The sequence below is a fragment of the Pipra filicauda genome, unplaced genomic scaffold (assembly GCF_003945595.2).
Source record: "Pipra filicauda isolate LSUMZ 115617 unplaced genomic scaffold, ASM394559v2 scaffold92_size2517590_pilon, whole genome shotgun sequence".
In the NCBI taxonomy this organism is placed as follows: domain Eukaryota; kingdom Metazoa; phylum Chordata; class Aves; order Passeriformes; family Pipridae; genus Pipra; species Pipra filicauda.
Window position 1 is genome coordinate 1,641,491 of NW_024105120.1, and position 23,203 is coordinate 1,664,693.

The 23,203-nt window shown below is 43.3% G+C and overlaps 1 protein-coding gene across 4 annotated transcripts in view; it reads right to left on the reverse strand.

Annotated features, from left to right (window-relative positions):
* Positions 1-21,803, reverse strand: part of GAB1 (GRB2 associated binding protein 1) — a 101,051-nt gene extending 79,248 nt beyond the window's left edge. For 2 of the 4 annotated variants that reach the window (XM_039391267.1, XM_027729640.2), the window contains exon 1: positions 21,561-21,803. In XM_039391267.1, coding sequence (XP_039247201.1) covers positions 21,561-21,632 — 72 coding nt within the window. In that variant the 5' untranslated portion in view covers positions 21,633-21,803. The remainder of the gene's footprint in view (positions 1-21,560) is intronic. The other 2 variants (XM_039391268.1, XM_027729641.2) reach the window with 2 other exon arrangements.
* Positions 21,804-23,203: the final 1,400 nt, after the last annotated feature.

Here is a 23,203-nt window from a genome sequence, read left to right on the forward strand (position 1 = left end):
TATCCGTAATAACACTACAAGGCTGTGATCTTTAAAGAGTGTGCACTCCCTGCCAGCTAACTTTGAAGCGGCGCTCGAGGAAGATAAACACCACAGCCTGGCTTCCCATAGGAACACCGGCATCTCCCGCGCCCGCTGTTCCCACCAGAAACGCGCACGTCTAGCTCGGATGGGAGAGACACCGCAAGGTGCATGAGCAAACCAGTGGTGCCAGCCCAGGGCAGGAGGGCAGGGACATCTGGAGGTTCTCTCCAGACAGCCGGCTGCACTTGGTGGTCTCCTCGGAAGGCTCTTCACCGAGTAAGATGGAGCCCCTCAACAGTCTCAGCCGGGATGGGAGGAGCAAGGAGAGGCCTCCAGCCCTACACCCAACAGGGTTTAGGGGGGGGAGAAGAAAACCTGCCCTCAAATTACCGACCAAATTTGCTCCCAAAAACAGTTAGAAACCACTGTTGCTGAAGGCCACAATTTATGACAAAGAAGCAGCCACTTGGTGCTGCTGGCCTGGCATTGGCCCTTCAGGTGACAGAGGCCTCCATACAGAGGCACAAACACCAGTCTCTAACGAGGAGCCTAACGAAGATAAAGCAAAGCGCCTCTAACTTGTTGCTATTTTTACCAGTAAATCTTGTCCTAAAAATATTTGCGTGGGGGAGGAGGAAAAAAAAAAAAAAAGGAGGATTTAGTGGGGTGTCAACTAAAACCTTCTCATCAAATACACACATGTATTTGAAAGCAAATAAACCGCTTTGATGCTGCTCCGTGGTGAAGTCCTACAAACTCAGCGCAGAGGACAGGCAAACAGTCTTGCAGATTAAGAGAAGAGGTGGGAGATTCAAAATTAGAGATGAAGAAAGCACACACTTGTACTGAACTTTCAGAACAAGTTATTCCAGTTTAACATTTTTCTTCCTGAACTGACATAGCATAAGTAAGAACCAATGAACTAATGAAATGCAAAGCTTATCCCGAAGCATGAAAGCATTATAATTGTGCTGCGCTCTGCTAATTTTAGAAGACGAAGAAGAATGACTATACTATAATAAGTCAAATGTAAATACACAAGGCCATCCCATCATGCACAGTGCATGCAGCCCACATTATTCAATTCTTCACTGTATCCTCTCAATTTAAGGCAATAACAGCAGCAAGGAATTCCTCTACTACCTCCAGTTTGCCAAACACACAAATCTATTCTACTCCAGAGGAAAGTTTACCAGCCACAATCTCCTTTACTTCAAGGCAGAGCTTCTGCCTGTAGCTTTCTCCACACACAGAAATGTCAGACAGTGCAATATAGAATTGTAAAGTCTAGAATCTTCACAGTGCTCCACGCCCCTTGTTGGCTCCACCATTACCTCTGGATCCCAGGGAAAGCCAGATTTTCATCACTATGGTACCCACACACTGGGCTAACATCAGTATAGTGTGAAGATGGCAGTTTCCTACATGACACAGAAAATAAATTGGACTGAAAATTGAAATAATAAAAACAAAAAAACCCCAAATCAACAAAAGCAAACCACAAAAAGCCACCAAAACCCCCAAACTACTAAGAAGTTTCAAACAAGGGAACATCTTCCCTTCCAGCAACTATTTCCAGATAAAAATCACTATGGGTCATGGCCTCTGCTGTTATAAAGCCAGTGTTTTGCAGAAACCTTCTTCCTGTAAGAGAGATTAAGGAGGGCAGATAACTACTCAGAAATACTGAGATACAAGCCACATGGTAAACTATACATGAATATATGCTCACTATCTCTGCTTTAAGTTACCCTCAAAAACTCTGAACAATCCAGGCCAAGCAAACTATGACATGCACATTAGGAAGGCTATCAAAACAGGGAAAGTCTGGAACACCCAAGATTACAAAGATACATTTCCTTACAACCTTTTGGGAAAGTGGGGAGAGCAGAAGAAAAAAAAATCTGGAAATGTTTTGTTTCAGTGGAGCTGTATTTTGGGTCTTCTGATGACATTTTATAACAATTTTCAAGGTAAAATTAAAATATTTAGGTTTTTTACTGTGAAAGAAATAACAGTTAAATATATCTATTTTATCAAAACATTTTTCTACAAAGGTCATTAAAACAATGGATTATAAATAAATATTTCTATTCATCTAGATAGCAATTCTGATATGACTCTGGGGAGTCTTCAACTTGAGAGGAACTTCAACTTTCTTGTTTGAGTAATTTCAGGTTCTTAGAGACCACCAGATATGACATATTAATGTTCAAAAGGAACAATAAAAAGCAAATCTAAGCATAAACCCCCCAAACTTTTACAAAAGACTGGATTCTATAGCTGAAGCAGTTCTCACGAACAAAACTGGAAAAAAAAATATTAACTGCAGAACTTGGTTCAAAATCAGACTTATTTCATGTTTTCCTGTTTAGCAGAATAGCGATCAACTTACAGTACCTCTGATTAACTGGCTCACTTGAAAAATTCCTTACTAAATTTTGTTTAGTATTAACTCATGAAGTTGAGTCCAAGAGGAAAAGAAAAAAAATGCAACTGGCACAATTTTGCTTAGCATTGAAAGTATTTTGCTGAATGACTATTACATTCTTTTCATACTAGATCTTCTCAGTGAAAGAAGTTGTTCATAGTAGCCATATTACATGAAATACCAAAAATATTCCTATGATGAACTCCAAAGGCTCACCAAAAGACCCAAGAAGATGATGAGCTTGGGGAGGGGGACTGAAAAAAAAAAAAAAAAAGAAAGAAGTCACCTCATTTAATATAAATTGTCCAACTACACAAACAGTTCCACTGTATTTCAGAACAAGCCCAAAGACCATCAATAAGAAAATCTGCCACTTCCATTTACCTTCCTTAGGAACCCATGTCCCTGCCCCCCACCTTGATTTATTTTTTAAATACATAAAGGACGGTTATGGTATTTTTTGAGTGTGTCTGATTTCCCCCAATCTGCAAAGAATTACAAGGTGCATCTCAAAAGCATATAGACTTCATGTGCCATTAATGTGTCATACCACAGGGGCATATTTTGTTAATGCTATGTAAGATATTACAGTACATTCACGTAGCTCTGCAGAGTTTAACCACACTCACCTAACAAGACAGGCGAGTTTGGCTTATACAATACGTAAACAAGCCTTAGAGCAAACATGCAGTAGAACAAGTTGAAACATTGGTTACATTAGTTAAACCTCATTACACCTGAGTAGCCTCTTCATTTCCAGTTATTCCCATTAAGAACACTGCAGGTTAGCAAGATCAGAAAATAAGAAGTCATCACCTTCTCCATACCCGCCCCCCCCCACTTCCAGGAATACTTTGCACAGATTGATGCAGAACAACAATCAGAGAGTGCACAAACAGCTCTGGACCGCTTCCAATTTACCCGCCTATCTATATGCAGACAGGTCTATCTTTTCCCCCCAAGCAGGGTCATTGCAAAACTCAAACACGGAGCCTGCTCAGTGCTAACTCGATCGGCACCAGCCTTCGGTACCTCGATCCCCGTCACTACGTGCAGGATCCTGGGGAGGGGGCTCACACAACTATTTCCCCTCGGACAGCAACGGGCTTGGATTACACTCTGGCACTTTAGGACAGAGATTCTCTCCTGCGCAGAGTAATTGATTCTCTTTTGTCACACATCATTTTTAGAGAACTTTTAGAGACCTGCAAAAACAGAAAGTAGTAGCCCCAGCGGCCATATCACCGCTGTAAAGGTACTTCCCAGCTCCAACTCACCTCAGACTTGCCTGACACAGGTTAGGAAAAAAGTACATGATAGAGGCACAGTCCAGGGAAGACAAGGCTGATGCCACAGGAAGCACTCAAAGACTCCAAAGCTTTCTACTCTGTTCTGATGAGGGAATGCATGTGGTGAATTCTATTGGCTTCAGGTTTTGGTTTTTGTTTTTTGTTTTGTTTTGTTTTTTTTTTTAATATATATTTTCTTATTAGAGTAGTGAGATCATCAAATGAAAGAAATTTGGCTTTATAGTTAAAATTGCATTCTTTCAGGGGTCAGTTTTCATATTTGTGTTTGCTTTTATATCTCAATGGAATTTGAATCATGCACGCTATTTGGGGCTTTACTGAAGGATGACCACAAAGAAACCTTACAGCTGATACAGAAGACAGCAGCTTATCTTGGCAGTGCTCCCAAAAGAGCACAGATAATTCCCATGCTCACCAGTCTGTATTCTGTCAATTGTTTCTATGCAAAATTCAGGCCATTTTTGGCCTTCATGGATCTCCATGTGGGCAAAGTCCAAGCCACAAAGGAATCTCTCACTCTACCCAGATTAGACTAAAAAAGAGCAGTTACATTTAAAGCCTGCTACATGCTTTCCAGGCAAAGAAAGAGATGCTCTTCCCCATGAACTCTCCTGAAAAATTCATACACAGTTCCTTCCCTCAGTATAGACATAAGAGCATTTCACAAAAATACACAAGTGAATAGAATAGCCTCACAAATCCTTTGTACATGTAACAGAATAAATTAGCCTCAATTGAGAACTGAATGAAAAAAGCACCCTCTAGTTCTAATAGTTCAGAAAATAGTTTCACCACTTAATCCCAAACTTAGTGCAGAGTTCAAAAACAGAGATAAATCTATTAGAGCAGGCAGGAAAAATACTGAGATACAAGTCTGTATAGAGATACAGTGCAGTTACAAATAGCTTTTAGTACAACCTTCAAGGAGCGTGAATTTTATGAATTTATGAAAAAAACAGCTGCAGTATTTAGAGATATACAGGCCAGTCCTGTTCAACATCTTTACTGGATCTGGACAAGGGGATCAAGTGCACCCTCAGTCAGTTCACAGATGACACCAAAATGGGTGGGAGTCTTAATCTGCTGGAGGGTAGGAGGGCTCTGCAGAGGGCTCTGGACAGGCTGGATCAGTGGGCCAAGGCCAATAGTATGAGGTTCAACAAGGCCAATTGTCAGGTCCTGCACTTGGGTCACAACAGCCCCATGCAGTGCTACAGGCTGCGAGCAGAGTGGCTGGAAAGTGTCCTGGCAGAAAAGGACCTGGGGGTGCTGGTCAGCAGCCAGCTGAGCATGTGCCAGCATGTGCCCTGGTGGCCAAGAAAGCCAATGGCATCCTGGCCTGGACCAGCAACAATGTGGCAAGCAGGAGCAGGGCAGTGATCACCTCCCTGTAATTGGCACTGGTGAGGCCACACCCCAAATCCTCTGTCCAGTTCTGGGCCACTCACTACAAAAAAGGTAGTGAGGTGCTGGAGCGTGTCCAGAGAAGGGCAACAGAGCTGGGAAAGGGTCTGGAGCAAAAGTCTGATGAGGAGCAGCTGAGGGAGCTGGAGCTCTTGAGCTTGGAGAAAAGGAGGCTCAGAGGAGACCTTACTGCTCTCTACAACTATCTGAAAGCAGGCTGTAGCCAGGTAGGGGGCAGTCTTTTTTTCCAATTAACAAGAAACAGCACAAGAGGCAATGGCCTTAAGGTGTCCCAGGGGAAGTTTAGATTGGGTATCAGGAAAATTTTCTTCACTGAAAGGGTTGTCAAGCACTGGAAAAGGCTGCCCAGGGAACTGACAGAATCACCATTCCTGGAAGTGTTCAAAAACCACGCACACATGGTTTAGGGGTGGACATAACAGTGCTGGGTTAAGGGTTGGACTCCATGATCTTAGAGATCTTTTCTAACCTTAATGATTCTATGAATATGCTTAGCAAGTCTGAAAAATATGACACCAGCTACAGTTGGCTCTATCTGGAAAAAGCCCACACATCCAACCCATGGTGAATGCAGGCCAACACCTACGTGTTCCCAGAATGGGCAACTCCAGTGGTCAAGGGACTTAAGTTAGGAAAGTTAGGAAAATGTTGGGCATATGTTATGGGAACAGAGAATGTGAGCTGCGAAGACAAATTCCAAGAAAAGAGGAAAATATACTTAATTTGGTAGCAAAACATTAATGGCAGCAGTATACAGAAGATAAGTCAGAGAAATGGCAGTGTTTAGGAGGAGAGACTGAAGCACGTGTCATTGATGCAAAGTTTACGTAAAATGAGCATGAGAAGTCATCCATAAACAGTTTGATGGCAAGGAACAGCAAAGATGAAGAGACAGAAGCTAACACAGAAGCTGCAGATCCTCAGGGTAAAGTGAGACCAACAGGAAAAGGCAGGGGGGAAAGAAAATAAAAAAGAGTACCTTTTAGTAAGGACATGAATTAAGTTACAAGAGTAGTAGGGTGTAATGTCACAAGGCTAAATACAAGAGCTCAAGCAAGGAGGTTTTAATTGTTTCTCAAGTGAATGAAGATGAAAAGGGAAAAAAATAAAAAGGATGAATGAACTTTTGACACAAGACTCAGCTTGGAAAAGGTCACCTGTAGGCCTGTGCAGGCATCTGCAGAGGTCATGAGGAATGATTGAATCAGGTCAAACCCAAGGCTTCCCAAATATGGAGATGTACTAGTAGATTCTGGGAAGGCTCTTGGCTCTGAATTGTGTTCCAACCTACCCCTCACAGAGGACCTTCTGGGCAAGGCTTATTTACATACCCACGTTTTTACCTGAAGGACGTGGGAATGGACATTTTGTGAAGATTCTCCTACTTCCTACTAGGAAGGCAAAGATACATATTTTGTTGTCATGTCACTAATTTCTAAGTTGTTTGAACTGTTTTAATTACTATATACACACCAAGAGTTTATGGTAAAGGCTGAAAAATATACACAGTGCTTTACTGCATTTAGAATATGCACTTATTTGGACACTGAGGTAAATGTTACCACACTCAATTGAAGTTCAATGTGTTCTTTCAAATAATTTCATTAACAATACTTAATTTTTAATCCAGACCCGTAACAAACTTAGAGGACTCCCTCATTTTGTCTTTTTAAGTTACAGTAATAAACGACTAACAGAGCTACAGTTAGACCAATATGTCCTTGCTATCACACACAATAATTATCCGAAACAAAGTTTCTGAATTATGCTATTGCAACCTTAAAGATTTGTTGGGTTTTGCCTAATCTTCACAATACACCTTTGGGCAAGCCTGGGAAATTATCCTTGTAAACTAAAAGCTACAATCCTGCAACTACATCTGCATCTGGGGACCTTTTCCTACAGGTAAATGTTTGAATGCTACCAGGGAATAATTGCAGCTGAGAGGAGTTACACTTAATAACCTCAATGAACTTTCTTCCGATCTGTCTCTTTTTAACTATGCAGCCTGTAGTTTAGGGATCTGTTATTAAAAAAATAATTAATCAGTGTTGGATGCTGTACTTCTTCATGAAAAGCCAAGATTAACACATTGAGTCAACAACTTCTATTTTGAAATAGTTTAATTCTCTAAGGAGATGACTGCTTTCCCCAAATGATGCAGACATGTCTGCTGTTGTCTGGGCCAATTCAGAGGCTTGTTATTCACTACTCGGTTGATTTCAAAATCAGACTACCCCTTCAGAAAGTTGCAGAGACTATGACATCACATTTATGATAATTTATTGCACAATTACAGTGGCTACATCCCTGGATTCTATTTCGTGGGAAAGCATGTTTCTACTACAGTCTCAACGACTTTCTTGGCTTACACCTGTTGACAGAATCACAAGTTTTGGTATAAAGCTTAGCCTGATTTTTTCATAACACCATAAAGGTGTTTAATAGCAACTCAAGGCTGCATAGTTCAATTGCCTAGAGAAATATTTGCACTTTAAATTGAGACTTACTGAAGTTTCACAAGCAACTCAGAAGCGCTGCTTAACAATTTGCTAAAAATCATACAACACTCACCAGATTTCCCTTTGGTACTACTTATGTCTTCTTAAAGAAACAAAACACCCAACATCCTTTGAGGAAGCAAGATTGTCATCACCTCAGATGAACGACAATAATGCAATCACTGAAATTCAGTGCAACAGCATCATTTAATAGCCTCAAGTTCAAATGAAAAGGTTTGTGCACCACTGTGATGTTTATTGACTGGAACTGATAAAACAGTACTGTGGAACATTACAAGACAACTTAAGGTAATGCAAATGACTGAAAAATTGGGTTTCATTATGCTTTGGTCAGTGTTATCTTCATTCTAACCAAGACACTTTATATTACAAGCTTAAATTAAAAGACAATAGTAGACAGGTCTGTAATGCTATAATTACAGGACCCAACCCTTACATTTTTGCTTCTGATTCAGCAAAACTTTCACCACACAGCATACAAAGGACACAAAAGTATTTTCTACATTATTTAACATGGCATTTACTTGAATATGTATTTTTAAGTTTCAAGAAATCCAAAGCACATGCAACAAACAGATAAAATAAAAATATTTTCATGCAATTGTTTCCACATTCAGTTTCCACATGGTACAGTGTTATTAAGAAACAGGTTGCCATCATTTTAGACTAGAATATATTATAAACAGGATACTGCCTTCTATCATACTTCTTTCTTTCCAATTCTCTAGTATTGTACATTACCAAATCACACCCCCAAGAAAATTACTTTCTTACTCCAAATACAGGAAACTCATTTCAACCCCAACCATAGAAACAGTAACTCCTCCCACTATTGTGGGAAAAAAATATAAATTCTTTAGTACACACAAGCAAACAGCATAAGTAGGCAATGATAACAGAAAGGGTATCCAACCTAATCAACTTCCAAGATGAGCTACCAGGTTCAAAAACCCTCTAACTTATCTTTTGGAGGAACTTCATCCTTTCTTTCACTGACTGGATAAAAACAAATGGCACAAGGGAAAAGCCCATGTCCCTGTGCACGTGGAAACTGGAACAAGAGGCATTCCTACTGCACGGAACAGCAGGGTTCTTCTGCCTCAACTGTCTTTTCTGAAATTTACTTTAGACTAGAGTAACATCCTGTTGCTTTGTCATACTGGCACAACTTGCAAAATGTTTTTGTTAGTTATTTTTTTTAGATCATAGACATTATGCTTTCCATGCTATACACAACACCGTCAAGAAAATCAAGGTAAGTTGTAACTGGGGAGAAGAAGGTGCTCACTCTTCTTTTTTACAAGAAAGCATGATGAAGTCAGCATAACACTGAGGCTGTTCTTACCTCATCTAATCTGTCCTAAATATATTTGACTTATTCTCACCTTTGTGGCATCTTAGGAGGAAGAATGGGAGACAGGAGTGAGGAGGTACTGATGGATAGGAAGGTACAAATGCCAAGTTGCCAAAACAAGGACTGGATCTTTCCTGTGTTGTCTCCATTTAGCAAGTTAAGTCCATTTAACAGTTCCACATGCAGTTGCAGTGTAGGAGCTGTACTGTTCAGCACACTGTGAGGCTGGTCTATCATGATTCAGGACGAATCTTCCCCATAAAGGACAGAAACCAGCAAAGAGAGAGTGTGAATGCAACAGGTGAGGTGGGGAGTCTCTCTGGGTGTTAGCTGTGTCTTCCATGCTTCATTCTGGAGTCACAGCAAATTCAAAAATAAAATGAAGGATTTTTCAAAGCTTAGAAATAGGAACAACAATATGAAAAGTGAGGGTGATACACTCCTATTTTGCAGCTTTAAGAAATATGGTCTAAGAGGTCCGTCAGGCTGATGGAGGCAGACCACGTGTCCCTAAGTACCCTGTGTTATCTCCCTGCCTTGCAGTGAAAGAATCCAAAAAATGAGCAAAGCCCTAATGTTAGACCAGACAGAGCTTCTCACAAGTGACTGGTTAAATGGCAGCCTCTGTGTATCTCAGCACTGTATGTACATGCAAGGCATGAGAGAGAGAAGAGGTGACACCAACAGCAGCAAGACTTGAGGCAACCCAGTTGCTACTGTTATTAACTTCAGAGGCTCATAATCCCACTGTTTATACTCTGCTTTTATCCTCTGCTACCATTCACCTGCTGGTCCTGATCAGCCGAGCAGCTCCATCAGTTTAGAAGATAGGAAAGACAAGGAAATCAGCTGGCCACAGAAGCATGCAGTAAGCAGCTTATCCAACCTGTACACAAGTGAATTAGCTTCCCAAGCACACTGCCAGAGGGACCCCCCCCCCACACACATTCATAAACACAATTTCAATTTGGAAAGGTGCCAGGAGTAAAATGTTTGTTTACTGCAGGCAGGAAGAGCTACCTATGATTCAGACATTAGGAAGTGACAGGAAGGACTAAATTATGCAATTTAAAAGTAGGAAAATAAACACAAAAGAGTTGCAATGAGAGGAAGAAGGAGAAGGAAAGGACAAAGAGACACAAGTTTTGGATCTTCTCTCTCACTTGTGCAGGGCTGAAGCCATTCATTGCAGCAGGAGGCCCCTGTAGGATTTCTTCACCTTTTAACCCTCATTCTAGAGCCCCTAGCCAGGGACTTTCCTCCTTAGCACTGAGTAAGAAACATCTGTCCAGCTCAGTCTCCAGGCTGGAAAGGACAGATCACAGTCTTCCTTATTCCCTATTTTGTTTAAGCAGAGCGAGATTTCAGAGAAGAGCATTCCATCCCTTTAAACAACAGCTCCCAGAAGCAAAGGATTGACAAAAAGAAGGCTCATTTTCCAGCCAGCTAAGGGAGGCAGGAACATACTTCAGCTCTGTCGGATGCTGGTTGCAGAGACTGATAGGAAAACCTCTTCCCGTAAGCAGAAAGCAGGAGAAGCACTCCCATGGGAATAGCACTGCCTTCCCAGCAGCTGTTGGAAGCAATCGAGCATCTCAGCAGTGCTGCTTACCACTCTGCACCTCCCATCCACAGTTTGGCAGATCCCACCAAAAGTTTAGTTTCTTAAACTGCAGTAATAGTTGTGCATAATTAACATGCCCATTTCCAAGGCTAAAAGCAGCAAACCAGCAGATTTGAATCACAGTAAGTTATGGCTGTGCTGTAAGAAAGGCCCACCAAAGAACACAATCTAATTTATGTAATGATGGTGGTGCCTCCCTCACACAATCAGTAAAGACCTTCCTGACACTGTCTTTATAAATCAGACAATAAATTCCTGCTCTCTTTTTTTTTTTTTTTTTCACGGAGCTGCAGAGATTCACAGAAAAACAGAGCCATCAAATCAAGGAAAAATGCAAAGGACTGTGAATTAATTTAGCACTGAAGCACACACCACAGCAGAAAACTCTGTAGTTACTTGTCCTGGGACAAAATTACCCTGGGACGAAACCAGGGTTATGTTTCCCAATTTACACTAATGAGTCATTTGAATGCTACTCTTCACTTTAGATTTCCCCCCTGCCCCATTTCTCTCTTCCCCTCTCCAAAACTTCACAAAAATCAAAACCAGGTTTTATCTTAGTAAAGACTCCTGAGTGCATGTGTTTTCTCTGCCAACAGACCTTCAGTAGTGAAGAGTAACTTAAGTTCTTTCTCACAGTGCTGACAAGCTTATGCAATTTAACTTCATTTGTGCACACAGACAACTGTATTAGATAGGTCATAACTAAGAGCGTGACATGACCTCAGCTTTGAGCTTTAAGAGCATTATTTCACACTGAGTAACAAGTCATTAGACTGCAAAACTTACTCACATAGCATGATGCAAATAATTTCAGCAGTAACAGCACACAAACAGTGAATGGAGATGCATTAGGACATGCAAGATTCAGGAAGATACAGTTACTGATATTTTGCACTTATCGAAGTTATCTCCCTTAGTAACAGGAAAGGATTTTGTAAACAACAAGTTTATCTAATGCCACCATGAGAACATCACCCAGCATAACCCATTATTGAAAGAAGAAACATTTCTTTAAGGAAGAGCACCACAAGAAATCATGGAATTAAACAACAAGTGACAGATTCAAACGGGGTATGTTTCTGTCAGTTTGTGGCTTAAACATCAAATTAAGTTCATACAGATCACTACTTTCTAGGAAAGCAGAATTGCCAGATGGCATCACACCCATAGCCTACCTCTGACACTTCCTTCACGTCAGCAGAATGAGGAAAAGACTGGATCACATAAGTGAACCACAGGAACTGGTTACAACTCGACACTTTAGAAGTCTCCTCTTATCACACCCCAGACCTCCAAGCACTCATGTTTACAGCTGGGAGATTCTCTCCAAGCCTCCTCGGAATCTCCTGCATTCCCCATGTGGATACCACATGGCAGAGCGTTCCACTGCCTCATCTGTCCTGGGAAACACAAGTCTCATGTTTCAAATTGCACTGCAAACTCTCCCCCCCACCACTTTCTCCCTGTCTCTTCTTCTTTTCTTTTTTTTTTTTTTTTTTTTTAATTAAACCATGCAAGGACAAATTGTGAATTCAGATCAAATCCATACATAACTTTGACATCCTCTTTCTTGGTTGTTTCACAGACTAATCCCTGTAATAATCATTAGGAGCACCAAATAAATTATCCCCACCATCTCTTTCCTAATACGCTCCTTGCTTTTCAGTGTTAAAAGGGGCAGACTTGCTGCCAGTATTTTACCATATTTTTAAGGATCACAGATATTCATATTCCTTTTTTTTAAAAAATCATAAATGTTTGCTAGATTCTGTATATGGACTTTGGAGTTCATTGAGATAAGGGACTGTTCACATGCTCTACAGTGACTGGTTTCCAAAAGCAGCCCTTTCAAAGCAGCCATCATCCCCGCACCATCCCAAAACCAGGCACGGCTTCCCTACTACATCTGATCCTGCTAAACAATCTACATGGAAACACAAACGTCAGAAAACTGTAACAGAAACATGCATTAAGTGTGAATGGGAACATTCGTCTAGCACATTACGTGACTCAGTGCAGTTATTCTTCATACAAAGGGAAAATGACAAACTGACACATAATTTTTGGAATTGCTTCTTTTTACTTTATTTTTTTATAAATGGGTATTATTCCATTTTGAAACCTAAAATCCATTTTTCATCTGATATCATGTGTTTATTTACCCTTTTAATAACTCTCCCAAATGGACTGTAATTCTTATGTGTTGATTGCATCAAAGGTCTATTTGAAGGCAAGGGTATTAACTGTGTTTGAATAGCTTCCTGTATTCTTACTCCATACCCCAAATCTAATCCTGTGAACTCCTACTGTCAGCAATAAACACCTACAGAGGGTTTATTTTGTTTTTAAATCCCAAGCCCCAGACAACATAGAAAAATAACCCAAAATCTAATTTTGCGTTGATTTTCTTTTTTCCCCCTTTTCCCTTTGAGGCAGAAATACTGAAGAGCCTGCCAGTAGCTGTGGCCCCAGAGAGAGGAGCAGGAGGAGCACGCTGGCCTGCACCACTGAAACCCATCACATTCCTCCCGGGGTGGAGACAGGCTCACCCGGAGCAAGGCAGGCAGCAGATCTGCCATCACCCTGCCCCAAGGCTGGCTGTGCTGGGAAGCGGGTGGGGAACCAGATTTACTTTGTGACAGCCACTATCTCCACTGCCACGAAGGGTTTATCTGGCGTTGTTTTCACTTATAAAGCAGCAGAACAACCCACGTGTGACAAGCGAGCTGGCTGGAAAAGTCCTGTGTGGGAAACAGGCAAAGGGACAAGTTTGCTTTTCTCCTGCTGGGCAAAGTTTTATCCCAATCCCCAGCTGCCATCCCCAGCCTTGCCTGCACATCACCCCACATCAAGATTCCTCATCCTGGTTAGCCAGCGTGTGGGCAGAAGACAAAAATTACCTCCTTTTATAAATTGCAGAGAAGGCAAAGCTTTCTCCTGGCTTCCTAGAAATTCTCAGAGAAAAGAACAAGCACATCTCCTGAAAAACCATAGTTGTTTTTAAACCACTCTGCCAGTAGACTGCTGAACAAAATACAAACGAGCACAAGCTTTTCATTTAATTCACTTCTTGACGTGGGACCTAAGCTCAGCTATCCAGAACTGACAAGCTGGTACTGTAACTTGGCACAGCTTCCTAGCCAAAGTATTGCCTCTTTTTCATGGTATGTTTTTAAACAGAATTATTTGCATTATGTACAGATATTATTTATAATGATACACAAGCCATATGGACATAACTGCCTGACATTTTTAATTACAGATTATTATGCTACCAGCTCCAAGAGAGACAACTCTCATGCTGTCATTTACCCCAAACAACTGCTATTTACCAGAAAAAAAAAAGGGGAAGAAAAATGTGTCACCATAACCTCAGGGAGTTAAATCCTAAAGTTGTAATTCTGGGGCATAAAATGCAATTAAATATATTCCTTCTCCTCAGTTAGAAAAACAAAAACATACAAAGAAAAAGCAGGTTAGAGAGTTCAACAGTTAATTCAGTCTCTTTCATCTCACAAAAAGTTACCTTATAAACATTTCCCTGCTGTATTCTGCCAAAGAGACAGGCAGATACTACGTAACATAAGATTGCTTTTTACAACTAAAAGCAGTATGGCATGTTTCAAAGAGCTTCAAAAATTCATCAGAAGAAACAAAACCTTTGTCAACAGCTGGAAGCAAATACAAGTACAAAAAACATACTATGAAACCTTTTATTGGAAGCCAGGGGTGCTTTTTAAAGAAAAAAGAAATACAACAAGCCTATTTCAGTGAACAATATTTACAAAGCTAACATTTTTTTTTGTAACTATGAATACTTTTTTCTAAGGCAAACAAGCCACAGAATTCATAAAAGAACCACTGCAATAGCCTAATCAAGAACTGATAAAGGGAGAGTTGAGAATAAACAATATTTTACTGCAGTTGGGAGACGGCAGAATCCTCCCTCCCCACCTCCCCCCCCAAAAAACCAACACCAAACCAAAAAAACCCTACAGTACTGCCTTAGAACTAGTTGTTTGTACATACGAGGAGCTGAATTCCCATTAGAGTCCCTGAAACAGCAGCAAATTACACTGGACTACAATATTTCCCCGTACACAACACATACCTGCCTTGACAAGATTATCCCTTTCTGTCTGATCTTTCAGCCTGCCTTGCTCAAGTCATTTGCATGACATAAGGTCTGTCCCTCCTAATGAAATACTGCCATGAAATTGCAACAGGTGAAATTGCTTCTATTGGCAATAAAATGATTAGTCACTGAAGCACAGAAAATTTCAAGGTCATTTTGAAAAGGTCTCAAGAAGTCCGTCACAGCAACACTACAGAAGCGGGGATGAAAAAAAATGAGGAGGTGTATCTTTGCTTCACATTTATTTGCTCTGCATCAAAACAAAACTTGCACCTCATCAGTTGTACTCCCCTGCTTGATTTAAGAAAATATTTCACCCAATATGTTTTGGTGACGTCTATTTTTAGACTAGAAAAAGGTGACAGCAAGACTGAAGAAGTATAAGATAGCCAAGCCAGAGCCATCTACAATACACTAATTTATTCTTTCCCTTAAAATTACTACATTTTGAATCACTGATGATCCTTCATTTTTTTGCCAAGCTTTCTGTCAGAGCCATAAACCAAATTTAATGGGAAATAAATGTTTTCTAAATGTCTAGAGAAGATACATTTAATTCTGATTATCTGATCCAGAAGTTATATCAAAACCCACAAAAAAACCCCCCATGCCTCAGAAACGATCAAACCATCATTCCAAGAGTTTTAAAATTTAAAGAGAAAAGAGGACACTTGAAAGAGTTCTGTTTGTCATTTTCCTCTCTCTAAATAAAGGACTGTTGAATATCAAAAAAGATCAATGAAAATGGAAGGATTACCTCTCAGCTGAAAGAGCGACCTGGTCAACCAAAGGCTTCCAGAATTGGTGCTCATTTCGGCAGTCAAGGCCTACACTTTTTTAAGCTAAACTGTCCAATAAAACATTCATTTTTCAATACATCCAATTCACTTTTCACACATCTGCTTGGGGCTTACGATTGACTAAGAGGCGTGCAAAACAAGCTCATCTGCGTATAATTGGAAGTCAAATTCATGGTATTTCATTATTTCCTCTGCTTAGTACATGTGTTGCTTATACTGAATTATTCAATGCTGCAAGACTTCGTGCATTCGTGGAGGAGCAGCCACTATGCAGCACCAGGAAAATGGAAGACATCAATTTGTTTTTCCACTTCCTCTCGCTGCTCCCTGTTAGTTCCTCATTGAACTGTAATCCCCTGTGATTAGCTGCACCAAATCTTATTAGCACACCTATCAAAATACAGAAGCATAGTGAAAGGATATCCATAAGCTGCTATACATCCAATTGCAAACCATCTTCAACATCACAAAGAGTCAAAAGTTGACTATTTCCTCATTTCTCAGCTATCGTGGTCCCCAATTAAGGGTTATTATTTAGCAGTTGCTAAGAAAAATTTTTCACATCATTTACCATATTTAGAATATCTGCCTTATTTCATATGTCCAGTAGTTCACCTGCACTTCAAGAGGAAAAGGACAATTTCTGTTACTTACCCCTCCAACTTTCCTATCTACACCAAGGAGAGAAAGCATCCAAGCAGTCCAGGTACTGTCTGACCATACAAGCTGAGAGACATTTAAATTAACAGTATCCATCAGTGTGGTATACTACATAAAAATTTAAAATAACTAGTGGAAGGTAATTGTGCTACATGTATATTAGACTTCTTAATCTGTTTTATACACTGTTGCCTGCTCTTACCCGCTGAAACCATTCCCAGGGAGCTGATTCAGAGCACAGGTCAAGCACTAACAGTGCTGTAGCTCTGGCAGTAAAGTCAACACCAGCTGCTGATGCGCTCTCAAAGATCACAAATACTTGTACAGTGAGTTCCACACTCCTCGTGTGAGACACCCAAACAGCAAGGGGGTAGGTATAACCCCCTACATACCAGAGATTGCTTCAGCATCTTCAGTTGGCACACGAAACAATGCAACTTCCTTCTATAATCAACAAAAACATTGTGTTTAGTCATGCTTTGAACTTCATGGTTTTCGGTTTACTAACCCATGTTTGAAAAGATCAAAAGTCAAACTGCTGTTTTCTGACTAGTGCACAGCAGAAGGGGAGGGGCAGACTTCCTTCCAGAAGGAAAGTTTTCTGCACAAACACCAATTCCTGCAAGGTCTTCAGCAACTCCTGGAGTAGCACAAGCACAATCACGTTCAGAACATTAAGATGTCACATAATGGTACTTGATTACACATCTGTCTTGAGTTAACTTAACTTGACCCAGCTCCACAGGGACAGCACTGAATGATGTCAAACTAGCTCATCTTGTTTCTTTCTCCTGTAAACCAACCGGATTGTTAAATTTGCTCACTATGCTGATGAAAGATCACGAAAAAAAAGCTTTAACACAAACAGGTGTCTTCCAGAAAAAGGGCCTTTGTCAGGCACTGCAGCTTTTACCAAATTACAACTATTCTGCTGAATAAAACATTTCTTAACACCATTACATATCTTAGCACATTTAAGTATTACTCAAGACAGAAGAGGTACCTATGTGATTAGTGCCAAAGAGCAACTGCCAAATAAACCACAGCAAAATATTCCACTTCTGTACTCATACTGTCTGAGCCTCTATTTCAAACATCAATAACTAAGCTTAATAGTCTGGCACTTTTCAAGTCTCTGTCTATGACTGAAAAGATTAGAAAGTCAGAAGATACTATTTGAGCCTTGTCTGAATTACATCAGTGCCCTTTATGTCCTGGGGAGCTCAGGCCTATTTCTCATTTTTACACTCTTTGCTTTTAAATAATTAAATGCACAATCAATAGGAATAGTCAAATAACCACAGGATTTTTAGTAACAATTACATCAAAATTGATTCCTAATTTACTTTCAAAACCATCTTAAGAACTCTCAGAAGTGGAGGGAACTCTTCTAGATATAGAAAAATCTGAACCAACTTACCCCAAAAAGTGTTTAGTCTATGCAGGATATTTTTGATGGAGTTTTACCTTTTATCAAATAAAATGTATTTCACTCTAGGTAGGACTCATTAGAATCACAGAACTGTTAGAGTTGGAAGGGAGATAGTCTAGTCCAACCCCCCTGCCAAGGCAGGGTCACCTGGAGCAGGTGATGCAGGAACACGTCCAGGTGGGTTTGGAATGTCTCCAGAGAGGGAGACTCCATAACCTCTCTGGGCAGCCTGTTCCAGTGCTCTACCACCCTCAAGGTTAATAAGTTCTTCCTCATGTTGAGGTGAAACTTCTTGTGTTTTAGTTTATGACCATTGCTCCTTGCCCTGAAAAGAGTCTGGCACCATCCCCTTGGCACTTGCCTTCGAGATATTTATGTGCATTAATGACATCCCCTCAGAACACTGAGAATTATTATATTACCTCATTAGACTTTCTACAAACTGGTTTCATAAACCAACCATCAATGCTAAGACCCTGATTCTAAGCACATCCAAGTTGTCATACTGAGCCCTAGTCTACCCCAGACAAAAGTGTAGTAGTTCTAGGAGAGAATTTAAGACTTATTCCCATTCACGCCAGCTCTTCTCCCTTGCTTTACCAAGGACAGCTGTGTTTAAATATCTGGTGGTTTCATAGCATAATGGCAGTAAAAAACCCTCTATGCTGCTACCACAAAGAATCAGCTATTTTAACTGGCACGTGCACAGCAGAACTGCAACGTAGCAGAAAACCACGAAGCCAAGGCTTACTATCACTTCATAAAGGACAGATGGGGAGAAACAGGCTTTCCAACTACATCCTTAAAAATAAGGGGACCAGAGCAGAAAAAGTACAGCAGGTAAAGCACGTAAATGTTTGCAAAGTTGAAGGCAACAGAACAAGGGAAGAAAGGAAAACATATAAGAGGGTAGCAGAAGCTGTGAAATCTAGCACTCCTCCATCCCTCTGCACAAACAAGTTCTTTCAGGTACTCGTGCAACCACAGCATAGGCTGTGGAGACCTGTGCAGGATTTAGTCCCAGCTCCCTTCCCCTTCTCCTCCACTAAATCCACATCCCCATCTTGGACCCCCAGCTGGCACCAAAAGTTACCTGTACTTTCCTCAGAGATCTGCTGCTGGAAGCAGCCACTCTATTCCATCAAACTGTTCTGAACACCAGCTCCGGGGAACCAACAGCAGGTGCCAATGGCTATCAGAACATTAATTCATACCAAAAACACATGAATGAGGCATGAGAATAGAACTCCCTTTAAGGAGGGAAACAGGCATTGACATTAAGGCATACATTAAAGGAAATCTGACTTTTCCACTTGCACGACAGGGTTGGTTGGAGATTTTTTCTTTTTTTAGCCTCAAAATGAGTGTAAGCCAGCTTTAATACCATGTCCCACTGTTTCAAACTAAAAACTGAAGTCCCTGTGAAACACATGCCTATGTACTAGCTTCAAAGTGCTCCTTTACGCCCTTCCTAAGAACTGAAACCACATTTAACTGCGATTTCAGACTTTTTATCTCCCTTTCCAGATGGTAACCTGGGTCTGCCCCAACACTTGCATGCAAAAACTAATAGAGCGTGAAGCTACAATTTTCCATATATACATGTGAAAAGTATGCATTGCAGAAAAGCCATTTCCTATCGAAATCACTTTCCCATCTTTTCATCTGGTGCAGCCCCTTGAAATATCACCACTATAAAATATGGCTTTAAAAAAAAAACACAGCTCTCTCTCTCTCTCCTGCGCCTTCGCTTAAGCGTAGAATTACAGAGAGCACAGGCCAACCCTTCAGTCAGTGCACTCAGCTAAAGTTCATCGTCTTAAGGACGTCAACTTTTTGTTTGTTCAAAGACGGCGACCAGGACGTCAAGGTCACTTTTAGGTCTTTGAAGTGAGCGTGAACCTCCAGCCTACAACCGACCTGGCACTACGGATGAGCAGGAGGAATGTTACTTGAAGTCCTCCTCTAAACAGCACCTTTCTTTTACACACGCAGAAAACAGTCCAAAACAATGTGCAAGATTTAAACTCAAGACCTTATGGTCTACAATGCATGAAGATGATAAACCAAGTCATGTTCATATAAGCTTTCTATATTATTACTCTGCCTCCTCAAAAAGCAGGTCCCCCTTTTCAAGTTAAAATTAGGGATTTACCTCTTTCGGACAGGGAAACACTTGACCAATGCTGGAGTGAGGGTTATCCCCTCAAAGGTGCTGTGTGATTCCAGTATGGAAGCACAGCTATAAATACACTGAAGGGACAGCTACGCGGAAAGAAAGCTGGCATATTTAGGGATTGATTTATGGGATTGATTTAGGAGGGCAAACTCTTGCTTACAACTCTGTTTGTTAACAGACAGCGCAACTGTACAGGATTTAGAGTCTGAGTGGGAAATTTTTTCTAACTTTTAAAAAACATTAATGCCTTATTCCTACAGGCTGGTAAAGAGGCATCCTGTGAATACACAATTAGACATGGAGAGTTGGCCAAAAATACAGTCCATGTCCAATTCAGCAGGGAAGCAGAACCCTGCTATGTCCCGTCAGGATGTTCTCTTTGCAAGTCTGATCCTGTGTCCTTCACACAAACAGGACTCTTGCCATTGGGAACCAGAGAGCAGGCTATCCCAAATATTATTTTTTAATTTAAACAGAGTCTCATTTCACCAGTTTCCTGGCATTTAAAAAAAACACACGTCCATAAGAGCAACAGTTCATCGAGAAGTGGTTGCTAATCGCTAACAGATGAAAACAACATGGTCACGTTAAAACCCGTAATTCATAGATTCTCAAACAAATCTGAAAGTTTAGCTGCTTAAAAGGGGGAAAAAAAAACAACCAACACTGGAAAAAGAAAAAAGAAAAGGAAAAAAAAAAAAAAGAAGGCCCAACATTTTGTCCCAATTACACAGATGCCGTGAAGCGAGCCGGGTGCCAATGGGAAAGGGCTCAGCCAGCAGCGATGACTCCTGGCATCACCCATCCCTCCTACGTGACCTGACAGCCTCCCCGGCGGCCCCGCAGCTCCGATGTGCCCTGTCACGGAATCTGCCCGCTCAGCAAACGCGCTCCATTTTCCTGCCAGGAGCGCGGTGTCCGCTCCGCTGCAGCCCCTGCGAGCGCAGCCACTGCCGAGCAACAGCGGGAACAACTTCGGGAAAAGAGACAGGCATTTCTATTAAAACTCCCTCCGCCTTCTTCCCGGTGCGGAGAGCAAGGGCAGAGCTTCCCCCCGGCCCCAGCGGGAGCGCTCCCGGGGCATCCTCGGCTCCCGCCGTCTCCGGGCCGACAGCCCCGGCTGCGATCCCGCCGGGAGCGGCTCCCGAGTGCCGGGGCGCCCCCCGCCCTCCGTGTGATCGGGCACCACCACCGGCACGGCAAGTGTTTACGTTTAAAAATACATATAGACCGAGCCCCGGATCCACAGGGAAGAGGGGGAAAACTCCGCCCCCCTCCCTGCTCCCGACTCCCTCGGAAAGGCGATAAAAAGCTGGGCTGGAAACATCTGACCGCTCAGCGCCCCTTTTTATAAGGGGAAAAAAAAAAGAAGGGGGAGGGAAAAAAAAAGGAAAGTAGGGAAATAAAAAAGAAAAAAAAAAAAGGAAAATAAAGGTTGGGGAAGCCGGACGGGACGTGCCGGGCAGAAGTCCCGGCTGGAACAGGGAGGCGGCCGGGAGGGAGGGCGGCTGGCCCGGGCCCGGCCGGCAGGGACCGCGCGGGGAGGCCGGGCCGGGCCGGGCGGGAGCGGGAGGCGAGCGCGGAGTCCCCCGGGAGAGAAGCGGGGAAAGGAGGGAGAGAAGGAGGGGGAGCGCGGCCCGCGAGTGGGAGAGGGCACTCACGTAGCGTTTCAACTTCTTCTCCGGCGGGGACTTTCGGAGCCAGCCCGAGCAGACCACCTCCCCGCCGCTCATGGCTGCGCCGCTGCCCGCCGGGGCGCTCCCTCCTTTTCCTTCTCCTCCTTCTCCTCAGGCAGCAGCGACGGCACCGGCGCCCGGGCCGAGGGAGCCCCGATCCGCGGCGGCGGCAGCACCGCGCCCGCCCCGGCCTCCCGGGGCTGCGGGGCGAGGGGCGGGACGGGGCGCGGGGTGTGTGTGTGCCTGTCTCTCTCGGACAACCACCCGCCGGAGCGGAGCGGCGAGAGGGGCTGAGGCGGGAGGGTCCCCCCTTCCTCCTCCTCCTCGCCGCCGCCGCCGCCGAGTCACACGGACATCGGGAGCGACGACAGGGGCGGCCGCCGCCCCGCCGCAACTTCGGCGTCCCAGGGCAGGATCCAGGATCCAGCCACCGCCCCGCGCCGGTGGCACCGCCCCCGCGCCCCGCCGGGACCCTCCCGCCGGGAACGGCCGCGGGGGGCTCCGCTCCGCTCCCCTCCCTCCCCTCGCCCCGCCGAGCTCAGCGCCGGCCGCCGCGGCTCCACGGGCTCGCTCCTTCCCCTTCCCTTGCTTCCTCCTCCCCCTGCGCCCGGGAGGAGGGGATCGACCAGCGCTGCTGCCTTCCCTCCCTCGCCTTGCCCTGCGCGGGGAGTGGCGGGGCGGTGGTCTCGCCTCGGGCTTGGGGCCGTGGCCGGGGGCTTGGTCCGCTCCCTCCCGGCCAGCGAGGGAGGGGTTTACCCTGGAATTCACCGCGCCGTGTCTCCCCCCCCCCGCCCCTCAAGCCCCTTTCCCCCTCAACGCCGAGCGGCGGCACCTCCCCTGCCGGCCCCGCCTGCCCCCGCCCCAGCGCCGCCCCGAGCGCGGCGGCGGCGACGGCTCCCCCCGAAACTCCGCCGGAGCCTTTTCAAACAACAAGGGCTTGGAGAGGGAGAGAGAGAGAGGGAGAGAGAGGGAGGGAGGGACGGGCTTCCCAGAGGGATCCTGGGAGCTGTAGTCGGCGGCCGGCGGGGACTGCGACGGCGCGGAGCGGCCGGGGGCGAAGGACGGGCTCCTGGCGCTGAGGGCGGGGGGCGGCGGCTTCTGCGCGGTTCCGAGGGACGGGGCGGCGAAGCGTGTGGAGATTCAAACGGCAAGTATTGAAACCGACGCTGAAATGATGATTCTTTGAGAACCTGACGCAAAATCGTTCGCTAGCGGTGGGGAAAACAAACAAACAAACCGACCCGAAACAAACAAACAAACAAACAAACAGCAACCTAAAAATCCCTATTAAAACTGCATTAAAAAACAGTTCGTCCAAAGTAAACTCCCCTTAGCAAGTCTGGAACTGCCTTAGGAAGAAAAAAAAAATAAGGGTAAGACCCAACTCGTTCACCATCTCTGCTGTGGGCGCTCTCTATTTCTTCCACTATGCCAGAAAAGACCTCCAAATACATAATAATAGCAAATAAAATATATAATCAATATAATCAAATAATATTGCATAAATAATAATACATTTTACGTTTTCATTTACAGTGAAAGTAACTATAATTTTTTTTTTTTTTTTTTTTTCAGATTACTAAACCGCAGAGTTCTGGAACGGGACCGCTGCTGTGCTGTTTAAGCCC